The sequence below is a fragment of the Canis lupus genome, chromosome 34, assembly GCF_048164855.1.
Source record: "Canis lupus baileyi chromosome 34, mCanLup2.hap1, whole genome shotgun sequence".
NCBI classification, from domain to species: domain Eukaryota; kingdom Metazoa; phylum Chordata; class Mammalia; order Carnivora; family Canidae; genus Canis; species Canis lupus.
In genome coordinates, this window is record NC_132871.1 from 19,733,161 (window position 1) to 19,753,956 (window position 20,796).

Consider the following 20,796-nt stretch of genomic DNA (forward strand, 5'->3'; position numbering starts at 1 on the left):
CCAGTCCAAATTTTTCAACCTGTAAAATTGAACTGAGTGAATTGATGTTGTGACTATCTAGAGTAACATAAAATTTGTACTTAAATTTGTATTTTTATTTTCCTAATCTAGGAAATCTTAGATACCTTCTTTTTCAAAAGAACTCAAGTCCTGATTGATAGGGAGACAGACAGAGACCATCATATATAAAAAGTAACACCAAATGTTCTGTAATATCAGATTTCTAACTAATAACAAACTATATATTTCTATTTTATATAGGATAATCTTGCTCCAACTTGGATGGGGTGGAGCGCTGGTTCCTCCCCTCAGCCCTTTATTATGGGTACTGTATTACCCCTTTTGCTACCTTTCATCCTTTCACTGTGACTTTGTGTAGTGGGGTGAGGGAGGGATTGGGAAGGGTACTATCGTACCACAGTAGAGAAAATACACTATATTCTAATCCCCTATTTTCAACTGTCTTAAGTTTTCTTTTGAGAAAAATATCTTTGTGAACTTACCCTCTGTGGGTCTGAACACCAACTGTTGATATCTTCATTAAGCTTCACGGAATATGATTTAGTTATGTGTTTATGGAGTTATCCATTTACGGGGAGATTATCTGATTGGTGAGGGTGGGCGACCTGGTTTAGAATGAATGCGTGAAAACGTTAACTTTTTGATTGATGATGCTGTTTGAGGCATTAAACCCTCGGCATTTTTTACACCGGTCTGGGTCCTGAAAACAGCCATCCAGACACCAGCAGTCAGTTCCCTGCCTTGTTGATATATGTGAGCAGAAACTAGGGTTCACTATCCCAGATTTCATAAGACTCATAATGATTATGTATGACCATATTCATTTTTACGTGGAAATTTATAAGGGTTATTTTCAAAATGTAATGAGAAAACAATGTATTAAGAGTTGAGTTAGCACATGTGCTTTGTGTTTTAAATGGGGAAAAGTAAGTACAAAGAGATCTATATATTTGAATTATACAAACTAGAATACCTGCCCTGAAATAAAACAGAAACATCTTACCATATGTATTAAATAGAATTTAATCCATAAACTCATTTCTTAGAGTAAGTCACTCCCAAATAACTTTTTAGGATCTTAGAAGATACCACAATGAAAACATAAATAAAAATGAATCTATATTTTGTTTATTCTTAAAGTTTGAAACTAATGTACAAGAAGGAGAGTTTTTATTTTTGAAAGAGATAAAGTTGGAGATTTTACTTGGATAATTGATGTATCATATCTTTCCAAGATAATTATCTTAATTAAGCCCCACAACACAAATGTAGTCAGTAGATTCTTTAAAAAATTCCATTATTCTTTTTTGTATTTAAAAATGTGTGATTTTATTTTGCCTACTTTTGATTTTTATTCATATAGGTTTTGTATTTAGATTAATGAAGCATTAGAATCCATGAGTAGTAGTATTTGAAATTCAGAGATAATTTGTTCAGACAAGACATTTCTACATGTATCAAAATTCCTAACATTAATTTGCATACTTAACTGTCAATCCTTCATTTTGTGTTGATTTAATAAAAATGCAGATGGTGAACCAGATACAGAAAGTTTTTATAAGAATGGATTGTACTAGAATAGAGAAATTCTATTGATGATGTTTTGCAAAACATTTGTGAGAAGACGCAATCTCTGATATTAATTTATTAAGATCGTTCCTTCCTTAGACATCTTCTTTTATGCATCCTACAACCTCAATCTGTTCTTTCCAATTAATTCAGGCCATTTCTGCCCAGTGTCTTCACCTCATGGGAAACAATTACTGCAGTTCCCTAGAGCCTGGAAAGAATTAATACACCTCCCTCTGTGCTGAACCAAGAAATGCCTTGAGGCTCTTGGGAAAAGACAATCCTTGCTCTGAACTTTATTGCTTAATGAAATTTTAAATATGATGGACCTTTGTATAGCAGATTTCCCAATACTGTGCCTAATGTTTTAGTTCTTTTATCTTCATATCTTCATAAAAATAAACCTTTTCTCTGGACCGAAAGTATGCCAACGTTGCAAATTATTTTCTGAAAGACACTGCTTCAGAGTACTTACTTGCGTCACGAATTACATAGAGCTCATTTTAACACAAAACTAATCCCCAGTTTCAAAGTAGACCTCTCAGACTTACTGGCTAACCCCCAATTTTTTGTTATGCCCAGCTCTTTATTCTCATCTCGTGTCCAAAGTAACATTAAAAATTGTTTTCATCAATAAATGCTAAGCTAATCTTTACTCCACTCATTCATTCCACCATTTTTTCCCTATATTCAAAGTACTCTACTATATTCCCATAGTCAAAGCATTGAAGACCTTGGAGAATTCACAAATATATTTTTGCATCTTAAGTTAAAAAAAGAAAAAGCCTCTTGTCTGTCAAAATTACAGGAATGCAGTTAACTCTAAGACAGAGCAATGTGGGAACCAGGTTAGTAGGAGCAACTCTATGGAGAATGAGTGATGTAGAATGGAAAGAACAAGCCCTAGATGCTACTTCTAGTCTACTTTCTGAATTTAATCTATCTTAGCCTCATTTTTTTCATTGCCAACAGAGAACATCATTCTAAATTATCTCTATGGTCCTGGCCAGCCCTGGAATTCTGATTCTTAAATTCAAAAGAGGAAACGCTCATCTTTGTTTTGGAGGCTAACGTGGAGGGCGAAGTGAGGCTTCATGAAAGAAGTGCTACGTGAACTAGACCTTGTAGAAGAAAGAATGTTCCAGAAAGGGGGATACTGGGCAAGGGATTTCAAAGGCATCTCAGTTGTCTGGTAATTGTATTAGTTGGGTTGGCATGAGGGTAGTTGGCTAGGGAAGTTTAAACTAGAAATGTAGATTGTGAATTGATTTGAATACTGAGGCAAGGAAAAGATAATCAGTGGAGATCCATTAAGTAATTTTAAAGTGAGACTTGGGGATGATGAATTTGTATCACATAGGAAGGAGAAAATTAGAAGACTCTGACAATAGTGCCACTATGAATTAATGGAGGCCAGATTTAAGATGAAGGTGAAAATGAGAAAGAAATGACAGAGATGAGGAAGGATTTGAAAAAAGAAGTATCGGACCTACAGATTGACATGAAAAGAACTTCAGGAATAGGTATAGGTCACCATACTCTAAACTGACTGTTGTAGGTAAAATGCATTTTAACATGTACTCTGTGTATACACAATAAAAATAAGTGTTTTTTTTTTAATCTGGATGGTAGGCAAAAAATTCAGAAAAGGAGGGAGATAACTAACTTGATTCCACCTATCAAATTTTGAATCCAAGAGAAATCTAAGTGTATCCACACATTTAAAATGAGGTATAAAATAGGATTTATTTGATCAACTGGTATTACTGCAGACAGGGAAATGAGATAAGATCCATGTTTCAGTCTGGTAAGCTGCGTAGGCCTTATCACCTGGATCTCCCTGGGTGACCCCACCAACCTAAATGTTTACGCTCATTTTCCTACCTTTGCCAGTAGTGGTTTTACTATTTCCTTTGGCCCACTTAGCACATTGTTTTGGAATCCCAAAAGTCCTAGAGTTCTTTGCAAACTTTAAACATAGCTCAGAAGCAGAAGGAATTGGCTCATGTATTTGTTTTTTCAGACATGTAATCAAAAAACTTTGTTCTAAAAATGCACTGGCATCAAATGGCAGATAGAAAATACTTTGATGCTTATTGTTTACATTGGACCAGAATGACAAGAATAATAGAAGTACATAGGTAGCATTAATGTAGCTATCAGTGTTCAAGTCTGAGGCATCCTCTGCCACTCACGAGCATCTGAGGTCCTGTCTTTATCTCCCCTCTTAGCTACTCCTATACAGCTCCAATGGGCACTGTCAAGCAGGGAGCAAGGACACCTATCCCTACAGTGTTGCCAAATATGAAAACTCAGATGTTTTCATCTGGGATCCAGAAATTAAGATAAGAGGGGAAAAAAACATGCTCCCATAGAAAAAGAATAGATAATTATTTAGCACAGAATTTGATGTTAATCACATCAGATTTGGGAACTATGTATGACATCCCCCTTTTCTTATTTTCCTAAGAAACTAATTTCTATTATGTTTCATTTAAAATAAGTTTATTGAATTAAACTCAGTAAATGAAACAACTGACATGACTGGAGCTTGAAATAAACGATGTGATGATCTAATGAAATACATAATGCTAAATGGTCTTGCTTCTTATGCAAAAATTATTAGTCATAGCAATGCATGAATAATTAAGGACAAAACTTATAGTAGGCATTTAATAATATTTTTATATTTATACATCTGAACTTTTTTTTTATTAAAGTATGTTGGTCAAGCCAACTTCTGTCCAAATATTTTAGTTTCATTATTTAATATATTGCCTTTTTAAAAATTAATCTTCTGTATTAGGATTTCCTATTTCTCTTTTTTCTAATAAACAACAAATATTCTAATATCATCTGGCAGCAAATTCCTCTGATTTTGCCTTTCCTTTAACTTTTTGGTACTTCTTCCTCTCTTTTCTTAAACTTTTTTTGTTTCTTTGTTATATTGTCTATATTTGTTTCCCTAAATGTATTGCTTAAGAAAGAATGGATTTCATTTTAAGTTTTTTTTTTTTACTTTACTTTTAAGTGTCCTAGAATAGTCTTGATACTTTTAAAAAAAAAATGGAAATACTAAAGATTACTAGGGAATGTCTTTTCCTTTTTAACAAATAAGAATTCTGACTTTTCTTTTTTTCCATTTGTGTATTAGGTGGTTGTGAATGCCCTTTTAGGAGCAATTCCATCCATCATGAATGTGCTTCTGGTTTGTCTTATATTCTGGCTAATTTTCAGCATCATGGGCGTAAATTTGTTTGCTGGCAAATTCTACCACTGTATTAACACCACAACTGGTGACATGTTTGACATCACCGAAGTGAATAATCATTCTGATTGCCTAAAACTAATAGAAAGAAATGAGACTGCCCGATGGAAAAATGTGAAAGTAAACTTTGATAATGTAGGATTTGGGTATCTCTCTTTGCTTCAAGTTGTAAGTGAACACTCTTTTCTCTGAAATTTGTTTATTGTTTGGAATAATAACAAAGTAATGACAAACACCTGAGTTACTAAGAAGAGAGTTAGTTATTAAGAAGAAAGTTTATAACAGACTTTTTTTTCTAATTTTGATTTATTAGTAAGAGCCTATGAACCCAGATGGGTGGCTACCAGTCAGTGGAAATTCAGTGCAGACATAGTTGATAGTGACCAGCTATTTCAGTTCTTCCCAAAGGTTTTATTCTCCTCCTGCCCATATGCTCTCTTCCCATATGAACAAGTTGATTAGCCATTAAGTTTGCTGGTATTTTTTTCTATTGCTACTGGAAAGCTTTGTACGCTGATGGATCACCCTCCCCAAACATACACACTTAACACACCTGATTGGATTGTAACTAATTGGTGGCAGTTTAATGCTACTGAGTTGTAGGATTTGGATTGAAAATCAGGGAGTAAATGATATTTAGGTATTAGGGTTGGATCCTTACAGTGAAATGGAAATAATACAGGGTAGTGCCTGAACTCAGAAATGAAATACTAGCAGCCATGGTCTTGTCAAATGACTTTTCAGTGCAATTAAGTCTATTTTATCTAAGTATTCCTGCCTTTTATTACTGGTTTTTAAGCCTAATTTACACAAAAGAAAAACAGTTCACAATTTATAAAAACACAAAGAGAAGATGGTGGCCCTTGAAGGATGTATATTTGATGCTATTTTGCAACAGCTACATCACAACACAGCAGTGGCTAAAAACAGAATCCAGATTGTTTGAAAAACACAGAAAGATCCTGCTCTTTTTTGGCCACTAAAAACTGAGCTTAAAAAAAAAAAAAAAAAAAAAAAGAAGTCTATAAAAGTTCTTTCCTTGTGTTTCTACAGAGGCTTTAGAGCAGAAATCCATTTCTGTTCACCAGGATTGTTTTCAGTTGTTCAACCAGGAGACTAACCAAGCAAACAAACCTGCATTGGTCAAAACCCTCTAACATCTCTTTCAGAGGTGTCTGTACTATGATTCCTTGACAAGTTCTTCCCACCTTCTTGTTGGAAATTCCTATTTCTCTTTTGGATGTTTCTGACTTACTCTGAATGTTTAAGCAATTAAAATAGGGATTTAAAAAATCTGGCAAGTATGAATTCTTTAAATATTATAGTGGACACATGATGACACTCTTGAGAATTTATCCTAACCCTTAATTAATAACCGCACTTGTAAATATCACTAAAGTGTATCACTTCCTCCATAAAATGGAGAAAAGAAAAAATTTTTTCAAGAAATGCCTTAAAATGCTAAATAACTTGAAAATGTAGGATAATGATCGTGCATGGAGCCATTAAATAAATTCTACCACTAAAGAAACTCGAAGTACTTCTTTATAGTTGGCTTTCTACAAAATCACCTCTGTTGATGAGTAACTCGTTGAACTGGTTCCTCAAATCACTTCCTTTCTTCATATGCCTAGTGTGTAATTGACTTGTTCTATCATTCACCTCAGCCATTGACATTCAACATTTCCCTCTCTGATGTACAAACAGCTTCCATTTTCTAGCTAAGAATTATTACTGTCTCTTTACTGCCATCACACTCACCCTTTCTCGGCTTTCTTCCCATGACATCCACCACTTCACAAGTGTTAGTGTTATGAAAACAAAGATGTGTTGGGATACAGTTGCTGAAAGATTTGCTAGACTTGCTCACTAGCTAAGAACAATCATCTCAGACTTCCAGGGTTTAAAGTTTATGTTCTCTGACAAATAACAAATTACTATAAGCTTTTAGACTTGGGATCTGTCTTGAATATGGAACACCAAGTATCTACTGTTTTATTTTCCACTTTTACCCATATTAACTCACTTTCATCAAAAACTACAGAGAAAAAAATAGAATAAAAGACTATTTCTGGATGCCATGCTTCAAAATTCTTAGAAGAATAGTTGCAGCTCTGACTTTATGTAATCAATCTGATCCTCAGAGTGTTACAATCAAGAGAAATGTTAAACTTATTGTCACTGTCATCACCGAGTAGATAGATTTCAGCAGTTGATTGTGGATCTAAATTGTCAATTGTTTTTGCAGCTATATTTATTATCAAGTGTGTTGGCATTTGTAAAGCTTTCTAAAAGTATTCCACCAAATTTCGATAGCACTTCAAATTTGCATTATTCCATTAACTCTAAGGAATTGAAAAGTATTTGTGAGTTGGTTATCAAGCAGGAGGATATATAAAATAACCATTTTGTTTATTGTGTATTTTAGAAATGAAAAGCCTTACTAAGATATGATATTTGTCCAAAATCTATGTAAAATTTGTTTTGAAATGCCTTTCAAAAATGTTCTTTTTAAAAAAAATAGATACGTAAGAATATTTATTAAACAGCAGGTCTGAATTATTCCAAAGTAAAGCTTGCATGTCCTTTTTAATAGGCCACATTTAAGGGATGGATGGATATAATGTATGCAGCAGTTGATTCCAGAAATGTAAGTATTTCTTGTATCCTGCCTTTTCATAGTATTGGTTAAGTACTAAAATTAACTCAACAGAGCATAGCAGCAAAATGGGATGATTCTATGATGACTATTTTTAAAAAGGAAAAAACATGACTCAAATTAATATTCAATGATAGCTGTGTTTATCAGAAAGACCTTAATAAAATAAATTAAAACATGATTTTGAAAGTTAAAGTAACGTATTCCTATATTTAAAAACTGACGAATATTTTACTTTCTTGTTATCTACTAATTTTATAATCATAAGCAGTAGTTTTGGTGTGTAAGAGCAAATGTGAAAAAATACATGATTGCTATCAGTAGATGAAATGTATAGTTCCTCTCCGTAAGTAGATAGTGTGAAAAGTTAGAGATGCTGTCCATCTCTAGATTTCTGTAATAATCCCTGTCAAATTCATTCATTTGTATGATTTTAGTATCCATAAATTTACTGGAGCCTTTACCAATGATGTTATCACTTCAGTGGTCAACATTTCCTTTAAGTTTGTATCATCAAAGGCAAGACCTATTTTATTTGGTTTCTCCTACAATAGCCTCTTTCAGGCTTTAAGAAGAGAACTGAAATCCATGCTTATTCCAACCCTACTCTTCAAAACTTCATAAAATTCTATGTTCTGTCTTCATCTTTCTGTTCTTTTTTTTTAATATTTTATTTATTTATTCATGAGAGACACACACAGAGAGAGAGGCAGAGACACAGGCAGAGAGAGAAGCAGGCTCCATGCAGGGAGCCTGACGTGGGACTCGATCCTGGGTCTCCAGGATTGGGCCCTGGGCTAAAGGCGGCGCTAAACTGCTGAGCCACTCGGGCTGCCCCATCTTTCTCTTCTGAAGTCCAATCTGTTTTGTCTATTATCATGAAAAATAACTTCTGTCTCTGTAATTTTTAAACTGACCCATTAGAGCTCACCTACCTTTCTTGATGTGCACTTCCCATAAGTGGCTCTAGTTTTATGTTGACTTTCCTCTGATATCCTCCAGAGTTGTGTTATTTCATTTGTTATCACAATTTTGTGTGTCTGGCTGGTTTTAATTCTGTTATCTTTAGAAAGACATGAATTTATTAGGGACCTATCTACTGTGACTCATTTACCCTTTACTATGTGATATGTGGTAGCTCACTGATAACTTACTGTAAGTACAATCTAAAGACTAAATTATCACTTGAAAATTCATGAGAAGGATATTTGGTTATATTTACCCAATCTAAAAAATTCAATGGCTATTGTAATGTTAAAGGTATGATGCTGAACATCTAAATGAATAACTCAATTCTTGTTTGCCAAATAAATTCATGCATACACAAATTGTTGTGTCTAAGCATAGTTTATGCATATTTTCTGGAATAAAATTTTTCACTAATAATTTGTAAATTATTAAAATTCAGAACTTAAAAAAAATTACCAAAGTTAACACTCTACTATCCTTATAGCAAGATATTAGTTGTATTTATAGTAATAAAAATAGATTCTAAAGTGTTATAACAACCATATTTTTTTTACATGAAAACATGTCTAAAGGCTAATTTCAGAGACTTATTAGAGGTAGGTGATTCTCAAGAGGGAAAAAGAAAAGTACTGCTAAGTATTACTAGGCATTTTCTTTTCTATCTATTCTCATGAAAAAGTACCCATGACTTCTGGCAACAAAATGTATTATGATATTTTACGAACTCTTCTCCTTTGGTAGGTTGAACTCCAGCCTAAGTATGAGGAAAGTCTATACATGTATCTTTACTTTGTTATTTTCATCATCTTTGGGTCCTTCTTCACCTTGAACCTGTTTATTGGTGTCATCATAGATAATTTCAACCAGCAAAAAAAGAAGATAAGTATTTCTAATATTTTCTCTCCCACTAAGATGATAAAATTATTGGGAGTGTTATTTCCACTAAATGAGTACTTTGATTCAGAAGTAAAATGGGCATATATATTAAATTACATTTTGCATTCTTCTCCTCTGCCATCCACTGTCCATCTGTTTCAGAGTATTGGAAGTCAAGAACAACTGTGCTCTGTATTCCTGTACATAGCTTCACAAACCTCTCTTCTCTTTTTCTTTTTCCTTTCCTTTTCTTTTCTTTTTCTTTTTCTTTTCTTTTCTTTTCTTTTTTCTTTTCTTTTCTTCTTTTCTTTTTTCTTTTCTTTTTTCTTTTCTTTCTTCCTTCCTTCCTTTCTTTCTTTCTTTCTTTCTTTCTTTCTTTCTTTCTTTCTTTCTTTCTTTCTTTCTTTCTTTCTTTCTTTCTTTCTTTCTTTCTTTCTTCTTTTAAGCCAGGGGGCCACATTTTCAATCCTTTGGAAGAAAATAATTAGGAAAAAAATTGGAAAAGAACCCAAGTATATGCCCCTTTTCCAAGGTCAATTTGTTGTTTTTATCCCTATAAATCCCCTCCTTAAAATATACTTTATAGTGAAAACCCTTAGAATGTTCGCAATAAATTAAGCATAAGATGTAAACATCTCCTACTGTTTTTTTCCTTCATTGGTTCCTCGTATAATTTCCACTTCCTTCTCTCTGATATTTAATCATAAACTATTAGCTCCAGTGTTGAATCGAACAGCTCTTTATTACCATTTATAAAGCCCATTTTATCATCCTAATTATATATGCACATTCTAGAATATATGAAAAGTAAAGAAACATCATTACTTGGAAATAATCACTATTCATATTTTATGCTTTTCTCTTCATACTTTTTCTACACATGTTTTTGGTATCAAAATTATTTTATCTATAATTATAAATTCTCAGGGCACCTGAGTGGCTCAGTCATTTGGGCCTCTGACTCTTGATTTGAACTCAGATCTTGATCTCACGGTCATGAGTTCAAGCCCAGCGTTGGGCTTGGTGTTGGGCCCATGCTGGGTTTGGAGCCTACTTAAAATAAAAAAAAAAAAAAGAGGTCTTGCATATAATTATAAATTCTCTTTTGAATTAACATAAATATTTTTCCATTCTGTTAAGTCTTTGTATATACATTATCATAATATACTTAACCATTGCCCAACAAATTGATTATTTATGTTGTTACTAATTATAATGCTTTAAATAGTGCCTTGTCAAAAGTCTTCATGTAAATTAAAAAAAAAAAGTAATTATTTTTCTAAGACTAATTTCTAAAGTATTTTGCTTCCTCCAAATAATATGCCTGCTCATACTCCTAAAACAGTGTATGGATGTTCCCAGGTCACTGCTGTTTCACTGGCATCAAACATTCTAATTTTTAATACTTCACATTTGATAAATGAAAATTGTTTTTAATTTTAATTTTTAGGTCTTTTATTACTAGATGTATAAACATGTTTTTGAGTGCTTTTTCTCATTTATATTTCTTCTTTTGTTTATATTCCTTCATCTTTTGTATTCAGTATATTTTCTTTTTTTTTTTATTCAGTGTATCTTCTTATTGTGAGTGCTTCCATTGTATGAAATGCCTATAGAACATTCTTTTCCCCATCCCTTTTTTTTTATTTTATTTTTTTTTCTTTCCCCATCCCTTTTTATTGTTATTAATATTCTATGGTCAATGTAAGGCCTTTATTTCACTTATTAGCCTGAGTTTCAATCCTCTGTACCTCCTGGCCTATCAGATTCTTGCCATACTCATGATCTCTGATGTATCCCATAACTCTTCTACCAACTTAGCCAATTTCCTTTTTATCCTTTTGTTCCAATTCTTGGCAAAGTGAAAGTGGCTTTTTGTGAGTAACTTTAACCCATCTTACAATATACATACTATAATGCATTGCTACATTGGAATAAGAAAATCATTGTCTTTAATTTCTGAAAAGCAGTATATAGCATTAGGAACTGAGTATTTCCTGTCTCAGTGAATAGAATTTTACCACTCTCTAAGTATATGATGTTGGATAAAATACTTACCCTCTCAGTTTCTAGGTTTTTTTCTAATGGAAAATAATAATGAAAGTAATAAAGTCAGTTTTGTATAATGAGAGAATTAAATAATATTATAGTACATAAAAAATACATTTCTTGTTTTTCAAATTCAAAGTCCTAGGCATAATTATATTATCCATTTTCTTTTTTAATTATCCATTACCTCTTTTAAGTTTAACATTGAAAAATTATGTGCAAAGGGACATAATTTTAACGAGTTTTTCTTTTTCTTTTCTATACTTTGGAGGTCAAGACATCTTCATGACAGAAGAACAGAAGAAATACTATAATGCCATGAAAAAATTAGGATCAAAAAAGCCACAAAAGCCTATACCGCGACCAGGAGTAAGAAATACCAAATGATAAGGGAAAAATAAAATTTAAAAATTGCATGGGTTTTCTCACAGGAGAGATAGCAGCTGACATTTCCAATAGCAAAGATTTCTTCCACATTTAGAGCTTCATTAATTTATACCTTTTATAGTAATGGTAAAAAAAAAAATTAAAAAAGGGAAGACCACCAAAATAAAGAAAACAGAAAACGCACCCTATTTTCAGGGTATTTCTAACTACACAACTAGACTCCAAACTAAAAGGCAGAGACACATAAGTAGGTGATATACACAAGAAAAAGTTGGTCGTATAATTCAAGAGTAGTTGCCAAGTAAATGTAAAGAGAGGAGTAAACCTTGGATGGGGTTAAAATACATGCAATTTTCTACTAGATTAACAGACTGACAAAATGTTGGTGAAATAACATCTTACTTCCATTTTATTTTCCATTAGAGGTACTGAGTGGAGAACAAAAGAATTCTAGTATCTACTGTTTGTATTTATGGCTGTGAAGTTAGAAGTTACTAATGTCTTCAGAGTCAGGGTCAATAAATACAATTCATGTTGATAAATAACAATTCTTATGTTTCCATGATGAACTGACCAAACAACTCCTGTGAAATGGGGAAGACTTATCCCACACTGTATTGATTTTGTCATGATGATCTATGAAGTTAAAATAATTCATGGAGTCCATTAGGGAGCAAAATACTAGTTAACATTCATATTGTGCTAGCCAAGAGTTGCCTTCTTGAAAATGATGAGAAATACATACTGTTCTCTGTTAAACCTTATCACTGGCAGTAGAAATGGGTCAACTATGTGTTGAAAAAATGTTAAGATAGAAGATATCCTCAGAGTTCCTGAACAGCCTTGGAAAATGAGCCAGACAATGGCCTGCAGTGACTAAAAGTGGCAGAAATGGGGAGCAGAACCACAGATCAGTGATAGAGACATTAATTTTTTATATCAGAGCATAAGGAATATCATTCTGGTCTGATTATTCCTGTGTAGCCTCAGCATTCTGTGCCAAGCAGCAAAGACTATTCAGTCAAAGAACATCAATATTGCCACTTATAGCCTTTAAATGCATAATGTTATAGATATGTTCTTGAAGTTCCAAGCTCCCTTTAACAAGTCTTTGAGAATAAGACAAATGGAATGTTAATAGACACTATGTTTTGAAATGGCTGCATGGTCCAACTGATCATGGGATATTCTGGTAAAACAAAATTAAGCAGGTTTTCTAACTTCTCATAATCTTAATATGTTACTATGCATTTTGTGCCTCTGAGTGAAGTATACAGCATGCAGTGTTTCTTTTCAGAAATCCCCTTTGGACAGAGATTGCTATTCTGTGGAATACATATTGATAAATAGAAATTTTGATAACTAAATTTTAAAAATTAATGTGTAAGTCATCTTTTACAAAATTCAGGGTCAGTGGTTACTATGCATAGTATTAGAGAGTTAATGTAGAAAGTACTTATGTAGATGCCAACATGTATAGGAAAACTCCTCGGTTGCTAAAACCATTTCTGTTTCCCTACAGAACAAATTTCAAGGAATGGTCTTTGACTTTGTAACCAGACAAGTTTTTGACATAAGCATCATGATTCTCATCTGTCTCAACATGGTCACAATGATGGTAGAAACAGATGACCAGAGTGAATATGTGACTAACATTTTGTCACGCATCAACCTGGTGTTCATTGTGTTGTTCACTGGAGAGTGTGTGCTGAAGCTCATCTCCCTCCGCCATTATTATTTTACCATAGGCTGGAATATTTTTGATTTTGTGGTTGTCATTCTCTCCATTGTAGGTAAGTATTTAAAATCTCTTAAGTTCTGTTCAGGAAAAGTAAAAGTTGGAACATTCAAGTTTAAATTAGAAGTCATCCCACTACTCACAAATAACCACTCTGAAATCTTTTTTTTTTGTATTTCATCCCTGTGTGTTTGTCTTCTTACAAAATGAGGCTCCTGATATATGTAGAGTATTGTATCCTAACCCTTTTCTAACCATTTTAGATTATGGTGAATCTAAGGGTAAATTCTCATTCATTTGAACTAGGCATGTGCTACTAACCAAGATAAAAATATTTGTGAAATGTCGAGATTGAGTAATCTGCATAACATCTAAATGGCTCTGTTGAGAAGAGAACTAGAAATTTATTGGGATACTCGGGAGAGACACTACATCAGAGATATAGACACAGAGCCATTAGCATGTAGATAGGAGTGGAAGCTGGTGGCAAGATAAAGAAAGGTATAGAGTGAAAAGAAAATTAAGTGCAATATGTTACCAAATACAGATGGTAGTTTCTTTTAAGGGTATCAGGTAGAGATTTTATAGATAACCTTGAAATGGGGTTATAGTAATGATACACAAAAAGATGTGAGGCGGTGTGGGGCATCATTTTAACAGTTATACACTTCAAAGTCTGGAATGTACAACACATCACGTGAGCAATAGCTCATCTCATTAAAGATACAACTCTAGCTCCAGGGAAGTGAAGAAGTCTATCTGTGGGCTGAAAGTATTCATTCTTTCTTAAACCAGATAATATGATTAGGTCAACATTTTACCATTCAATATGGGGCACCTCTGCTAGGTAGCTTTTCATGCCATTACTCCCTCTGAAGAAGTTGGTCTTATCTCTAACCCATAGGTTGCAAGTAGCCTTCAATTTCTATACTGATCTATGGTGTAATCAGTTGTGGCAAGAGTACTAAGGTTGTATTCACCTCTCGTCTCTTTCACTCTATTTTCCTCTTTCTCTCCCTCTCTCACACACCCACACATAGTGAGACTAACTCACTCTTTATTGAATGAGACCATGTAACTGGAAACACTTAGTTTCCTGAACTCTTCAGTCCAATCTTTATTTCATTATTTAAAAGGCAAATGGAGAAGAAGTCTTGAAAAAAAAGAAAAAAAAAAAAAAAAACAGACTGAGAGACCAACATTAGACACAGGAGACCAGAAAGAGCTTCAGCTTGGATCCTTTGAGAAATGTACTAGAGCATATATCTCTTTATATGTCTATATAATATATAAGAATGTTATAGTGGAAGTGTAGGCAAGCATCTAGTTCACGGAAGATGAAAATAGTATTAAAAATTGCAGATACTTTTAGATGGATAAGGACTCAACAGACAATTTCAGAAAAAAAAATTCTATTCATATAAATGTGTACTGGTACCCTTGGCCACTGCTGTTCAGACAGACTTGATAATTTTTTACTTATTTTTTTTAGATCTAGTCTTGGGATTTTATATAAGCTAAAGATAGTTTTCAGACATCCCTCAAGACAAAAAGTACTATAATATTGTTATTGAATATTGTCTGAGCTTGGAGTGCCATAACAAATTATCACAGACTGGGTGGTTTAAATAACCAAAATTTACTTTCTCACAGTTCTAGAGGCTAGATGTCCAAGATCAAACCCAGCATAGTGGGTTTCTGGTGAGAGCTCTCTTCATGGCTGGTATATGGCTACCTTCTCTCTGTGTCATATGGCAGAGAAAGAGGAAGTTCTCCAGTGTTTCTTCTCATAAGGGAATTAATCCTATTATGAGAGCCCCACCCTTATGACCTCATCTAAACCTAATTATCTCCTCAAAACCCTATCTCAAAATACAGGCACTGGAGAGTTAGAGCTTTAACATATGAATGGGGGGGTGGGCAGGGAGGAGGAAGGGACACAATTTAGTCTATAACAAATATTGAGATGAATTTAATACTGAATGTCAAAATTAAGGTTTACTTATATATATTATATACAGTCACATATAATCTATGTATGTCAAAGTTGAGATTATGTAACTAAATTTCAGGCTCTAAACTTTACTTTGGAGATTTAACAGGAGAGTAATGATTATTTTAATGGATAACTTCTTCAATGGTTGGTATTCTCATTTTTTTCCACAGGTATGTTTCTGGCTGAGCTGATAGAAAAATACTTTGTGTCCCCCACCCTGTTCCGAGTGATCCGGCTCGCCAGGATCGGTCGAATCTTGCGTCTGATCAAAGGGGCGAAGGGGATCCGCACACTGCTCTTTGCTCTGATGATGTCCCTCCCTGCCTTGTTTAACATCGGCCTCCTGCTCTTCCTGGTCATGTTCATCTACGCCATCTTTGGAATGTCCAACTTTGCCTATGTCAAGAGAGAAGTTGGAATTGATGACATGTTCAACTTTGAGACCTTTGGCAACAGCATGATCTGCTTGTTCCAAATTACCACCTCGGCTGGCTGGGACGGATTGCTAGCACCTATTCTCAACAGTAAACCACCCGATTGTGATCCTAATAAAGTTAATCCTGGAAGCTCAGTTAAGGGAGACTGTGGGAACCCATCTGTGGGGATTTTCTTTTTTGTCAGTTACATCATCATCTCCTTTCTGGTTGTGGTGAACATGTACATCGCTGTCATCCTGGAGAACTTCAGTGTTGCCACTGAGGAGAGTGCAGAGCCCCTGAGCGAGGATGACTTTGAGATGTTCTATGAGGTTTGGGAGAAGTTTGATCCTGATGCCACCCAGTTCATGGAATTTGAAAAACTGTCTCAGTTTGCAGCTGCTCTTGAACCCCCACTCAATTTGCCACAACCGAACAAACTCCAGCTCATTGCCATGGATTTGCCCATGGTCAGTGGGGACCGGATCCACTGTCTTGACATCTTATTTGCTTTTACAAAGCGGGTCCTGGGAGAGAGCGGAGAGATGGATGCCCTCCGAATACAGATGGAGGAGCGATTCATGGCTTCCAACCCATCAAAGGTCTCTTATCAGCCAATAACTACGACTTTAAAACGGAAACAAGAGGAGGTGTCCGCTGTTATCATTCAGCGTGCTTACAGGCGCCACCTTTTGAAGCGAACTGTAAAACAAGCTTCGTTTACGTATAATAAAAATAAAATCAAAGGTGGAGCTAATCTTCTTGTAAAAGAAGACATGATAATTGACAGAATCAATGAAAACTCAATTACGGAGAAAACCGAACTGACCATGTCCACCGCAGCTTGTCCACCTTCCTACGATCGGGTAACAAAGCCAATTGTGGAAAAACATGAGCAAGAAGGCAAAGATGAAAAAGCCAAAGGGAAATAAAATGCAAATAAATAGGCATGATGGGGTGACACATTGTTTACAGCCTGTGAAGGTGATGTATTTTTGTCCACAGGACTCCTTTCGGAGGTCAATGCCAAACTGACTGTTTTTACACAAATCTACTTAAGGTCAGTGCCTACAATAAGACAGTGACCCCTTGTCAGAAAACTGTGACTCTGGGTAAAGGGGAGACGACCTCGACAGGAGGTTACTGTTCTCACTACCAGCTGACACTGCTGAAGACAAGAGATCAAATGGCTACTCGGACTGGAGGGACCAGTTCAAAGGGGTGCAAACCTATAATTTGGGGGTTGTTTAACATGAAACACTTTAGTGTAGTAATTGTATCCACTCTTTGCATCTCAACTGCCACATTTGTCACATTTTTACGAAATCTGTTAGGGGATTCATCTTTTTTTTAATCCATGTGTTGTTTATTATACGTGACTATTTTTGTAAATGGGGTTTCTGTTGTGAAATAGACAAAGGGCCTCTTCAACGGGTATGTCCCCAGGGGTGAGCGCAATCTCGTGGCCTCCCATCTGCACAAAGGTGTGGTTTGCATGAGGGCATGCTGCACTTAGAGATCATGCATGAAAAAAAAAAAGTCACAAGGAATACAATGAGTTCTTAAATTCCATCCATGTTTCTGGGAGGGGTAATTGGGTGATAATTGGAGGTGCTTTGCAGATCTTGTTTTTGTCAAATCCAGCTCCCCCACCAAGTAGATCATTTCTGGGGGGGGGGGGGGGTTGGCCATTAAACCTTAGCAGGTGCAAACTTCATTCAACTGTCTGGAGTCATAAATGTTGTGTTTCTGTTTATTGTATTTAAAAACAAACAACAACTGAGAAATGAGCATCGCTTCTCCTCTGAAGACTGAATTGACCAAAAGAACCCTTTATAAATTTCTGCTTAATCCTGCACTTTGGTTAGCCATCTTCAGCTCAGCAAGGTTGACAACCGTATATGTTAATGAAATGCTATTTATTATGTAAATAGTCATTTTACCCTGTGGTGCACGTTTGGGCAAACAAATAATGACCTAAGCACAGTATTTATTGCATCAAATATGTACCACAAGAAATGTAGAGTGCAAGCTTTACACAGGTAATATAATGTATTCTGTACCATTAGAGATAGTTTGGATGCTCTCAATGCATGTCTATATTACCATGCTGCTGTATCTGGTTTCTCCCACTGCTCAGAATCTCATTTATGGGAAACCATATGTCAGTGGTAAAGTCAAGGAAATTGTTCAACAGATCTCATTTCTTTAAGTCATTAAGCAATAGTTTGCAGCACTTTAACAGCTTTTTGGTTATTTTTAAATTTTAAGTGGATAACATATGGTGTATAGCCAGACTGTACAGACATGTTTAAAAAACAAACAACAAACACTGCTTAACCTGTTAAAAATGTGTTTAGAATTTTATAAGCAAATATAAATACTGTAAAAAGTCATTTTATTTTATTTTTCAGCATTATGTACATAAATATGAAGAGGGAATTATCTTCGGGTTGATATCACGATCACTTTTCTTACTTTCTGTCCATAGTACTTTTTCATGGAAGACATTTGCTAACTAAGAAATGAAAACAAGACTGGGTAGTTGTAGATTTCTGCTTTTTTTTTAATTACATCTGCTAATTCTAGGTTATTTCATAATTTTAAGGGGCAAAATAGTTTCACAAGTCACTTCCAGACTATGCTCTGCAATTGGCAAAGGGCATAAAATTTTACTTACATTTTTGGTAGTGCCTGCACAAGCTGATTGAAGATAATGCTAATTTTTATTTTTGTCGTTTTTCTTTCTAACTTGTTTTTATTTTCATTTCTTTGCAGTCATGTTGCTCTAGATTGCTGTAAATACAATGCGAGTTTCGCAGGTTTTTTTTTTTTTCCACAAGAACAGAGAGTAGTGAACTCACATAGACAATTACATCAGGATATTTTGTGTTTCTTACAGAAGCAAACCATAGGCTCTTCTTTTTCTTAAAATTACTTAGATAACCTGTATCCGTGAACTGCATGCTGGAAAATGCTATTACCCTAAATGATGCTAACCAACATTAAAAATGTGCAAAACTAATAAAGATTACATTTTTTATTTTATTGTTTGCCCCATTACTTTTTGTTAAGAGCATTTTGTGAGAAGATGAAGATGCTTTATTCGACAAATGAGGGGAGAAGGGGAAGTATACGGCTATACCTGGCTATGGCTATACCTGAGCTGACAGTAGAAAACGTGGGGTAGAAATGGAACTAGGAGGAACAACCTCCCAGGGGCTACAAGCGGTAGGGGGTGAGCTCTGCTACCAGATACTGATACCAGAGCCTAAGCTGGTGGGTCTCGGTGGAAAAGAGGTATGGGAGTCAGAGCAATGGTGGATGGCCTTTGGAGATATAAAAAGCCCTTACATCTGTATTTAGAAAATTAAAAATTGCCTTGCGGATATTTTGTTTGTTCCTCTAAAACCACTCTCCATACTTCTCCATCCTGCTCTGTGGCAGGGTGATTTTACACATTGCATCAGTGGGCTCTCTTATCCCCTGGCTTCCACCTGGGAAGTGCCAACAGGGAAGCATCATCAAAGAAAGCATCAGTGGGAGAGAGTAAACTTGGGTATTTATTCCCAGATCCTTCTTTGCTGAATTGCTCTCAGTTGGCAGTGGTGCATTCATCAACATAAAGCTATACTTTTGGTCAGACAGTCCATTCCACAGCAAGAGCTACTTGGGGGTGTGGTCATCACTCCCTTACTGGTTCCCTTAGACCTGTGGCTGGTCTTCCCTGTTCCTTGTAGCTTTCCCCTCATCTTGCTGACACCCTTTCAAATGGCCCCTTCATCTGTTTGTTTCATTTGTCTCCTGTCTGGATCAGACAGTAATTAAATAGCTTACAGAAGGGAACAAATGGCAGAGTTGATTTAAGTCACCTTGGAAATTCAATCTAACTGGCTATGGTAGATAAAGGAATAAAAACTGAGGGGATTACAATAAAAAATTCTATTCCTAGAGATCACAGAAATGTTACCAGAGTGGTCCCAACAGTAAGAGCAACAGCCTCAAAAACATCTAAATTAACGAGGAAAGAGAAGTCTTCCCTGGTCATCAAGGTAGTACAATCTCAGTTGCAAAGCTTAAAGGGGGAACACAGGTCGATGGAGAAAGGAACAGTCATTTACAGTGCTTCTCCTGTCCTTCCACACTTACTGACTTGTCTCTTCATCGTATCAGGACAGTTAGTTCTGATTTATTAGTGGCTAAAAATAATTTCCTGTTTCCAACCAACACAGTAGGATTATAGGAGAATCTCTATTCCTATAGAGTTAGTTCCTATTGAGTTATTTTTTTGTTTCCTATTGAGATTTTTTTTTATACTTCATATCCACACCACAATTAGTGGTATTTTTCCAAATACATAAAGAACTGGTGAAATATAATTGTAAATTACCAAATTCCTTTTGGTATTACTTTACGTAATATTTGTTGTGCCAAAAAGTAATACAATGCTTAAGGAATAATAAGTCATATCAGTGGAACAAAAATAACAGCTTGAAGGGGGTTCCCACTGGCCAAAACTGGGGGGGAATTTGAGAATCAAAATAAATAACAAAAGTAGTAGATTAAAACCCATTAAATAAAAATAAGAATCCACAAATATATAGTGATATAAATAAATGGAAAAAAGTAAAACCCTTACAGGTGAAAGTTAACTAACAAGGATAGGAGAAATACTGGAATTAGAAAGTCACCATTTGGCAACTGTGATAATGACAACTTATTCATGCAAGAATAATGCATGCAAACTCATGAATGAAAGTTTGATGGGGAATAAGAAAATTATGTTGTCTCAAAGTATCTCTTTTTTATTAATTAAAAAAATTAAGAAGAATTTACAATGGAGAAACC

General features: G+C 34.8%; 1 protein-coding gene across 7 annotated transcripts in view; it reads left to right on the top strand.

Moving 5' to 3' along the window:
- LOC140624199 (sodium channel protein type 1 subunit alpha) overlaps nt 1-18,996 on the top strand; it is a 140,141-nt gene extending 121,145 nt beyond the window's left edge. For 6 of the 7 annotated variants that reach the window (XM_072810926.1, XM_072810928.1, XM_072810927.1 and 3 more), the window contains 6 exons: nt 4,745-5,026; nt 7,455-7,508; nt 9,228-9,365; nt 11,676-11,780; nt 13,321-13,591; nt 15,703-18,996. In XM_072810926.1, the coding sequence (XP_072667027.1) occupies nt 4,745-5,026; nt 7,455-7,508; nt 9,228-9,365; nt 11,676-11,780; nt 13,321-13,591; nt 15,703-16,880 (2,028 nt within the window). In that variant the 3' untranslated portion in view covers nt 16,881-18,996. The remainder of the gene's footprint in view (nt 1-4,744; nt 5,027-7,454; nt 7,509-9,227; nt 9,366-11,675; nt 11,781-13,320; nt 13,592-15,702) is intronic. The other variant, XM_072810931.1, reaches the window with a different exon arrangement.
- Nucleotides 18,997-20,796: the final 1,800 nt, after the last annotated feature.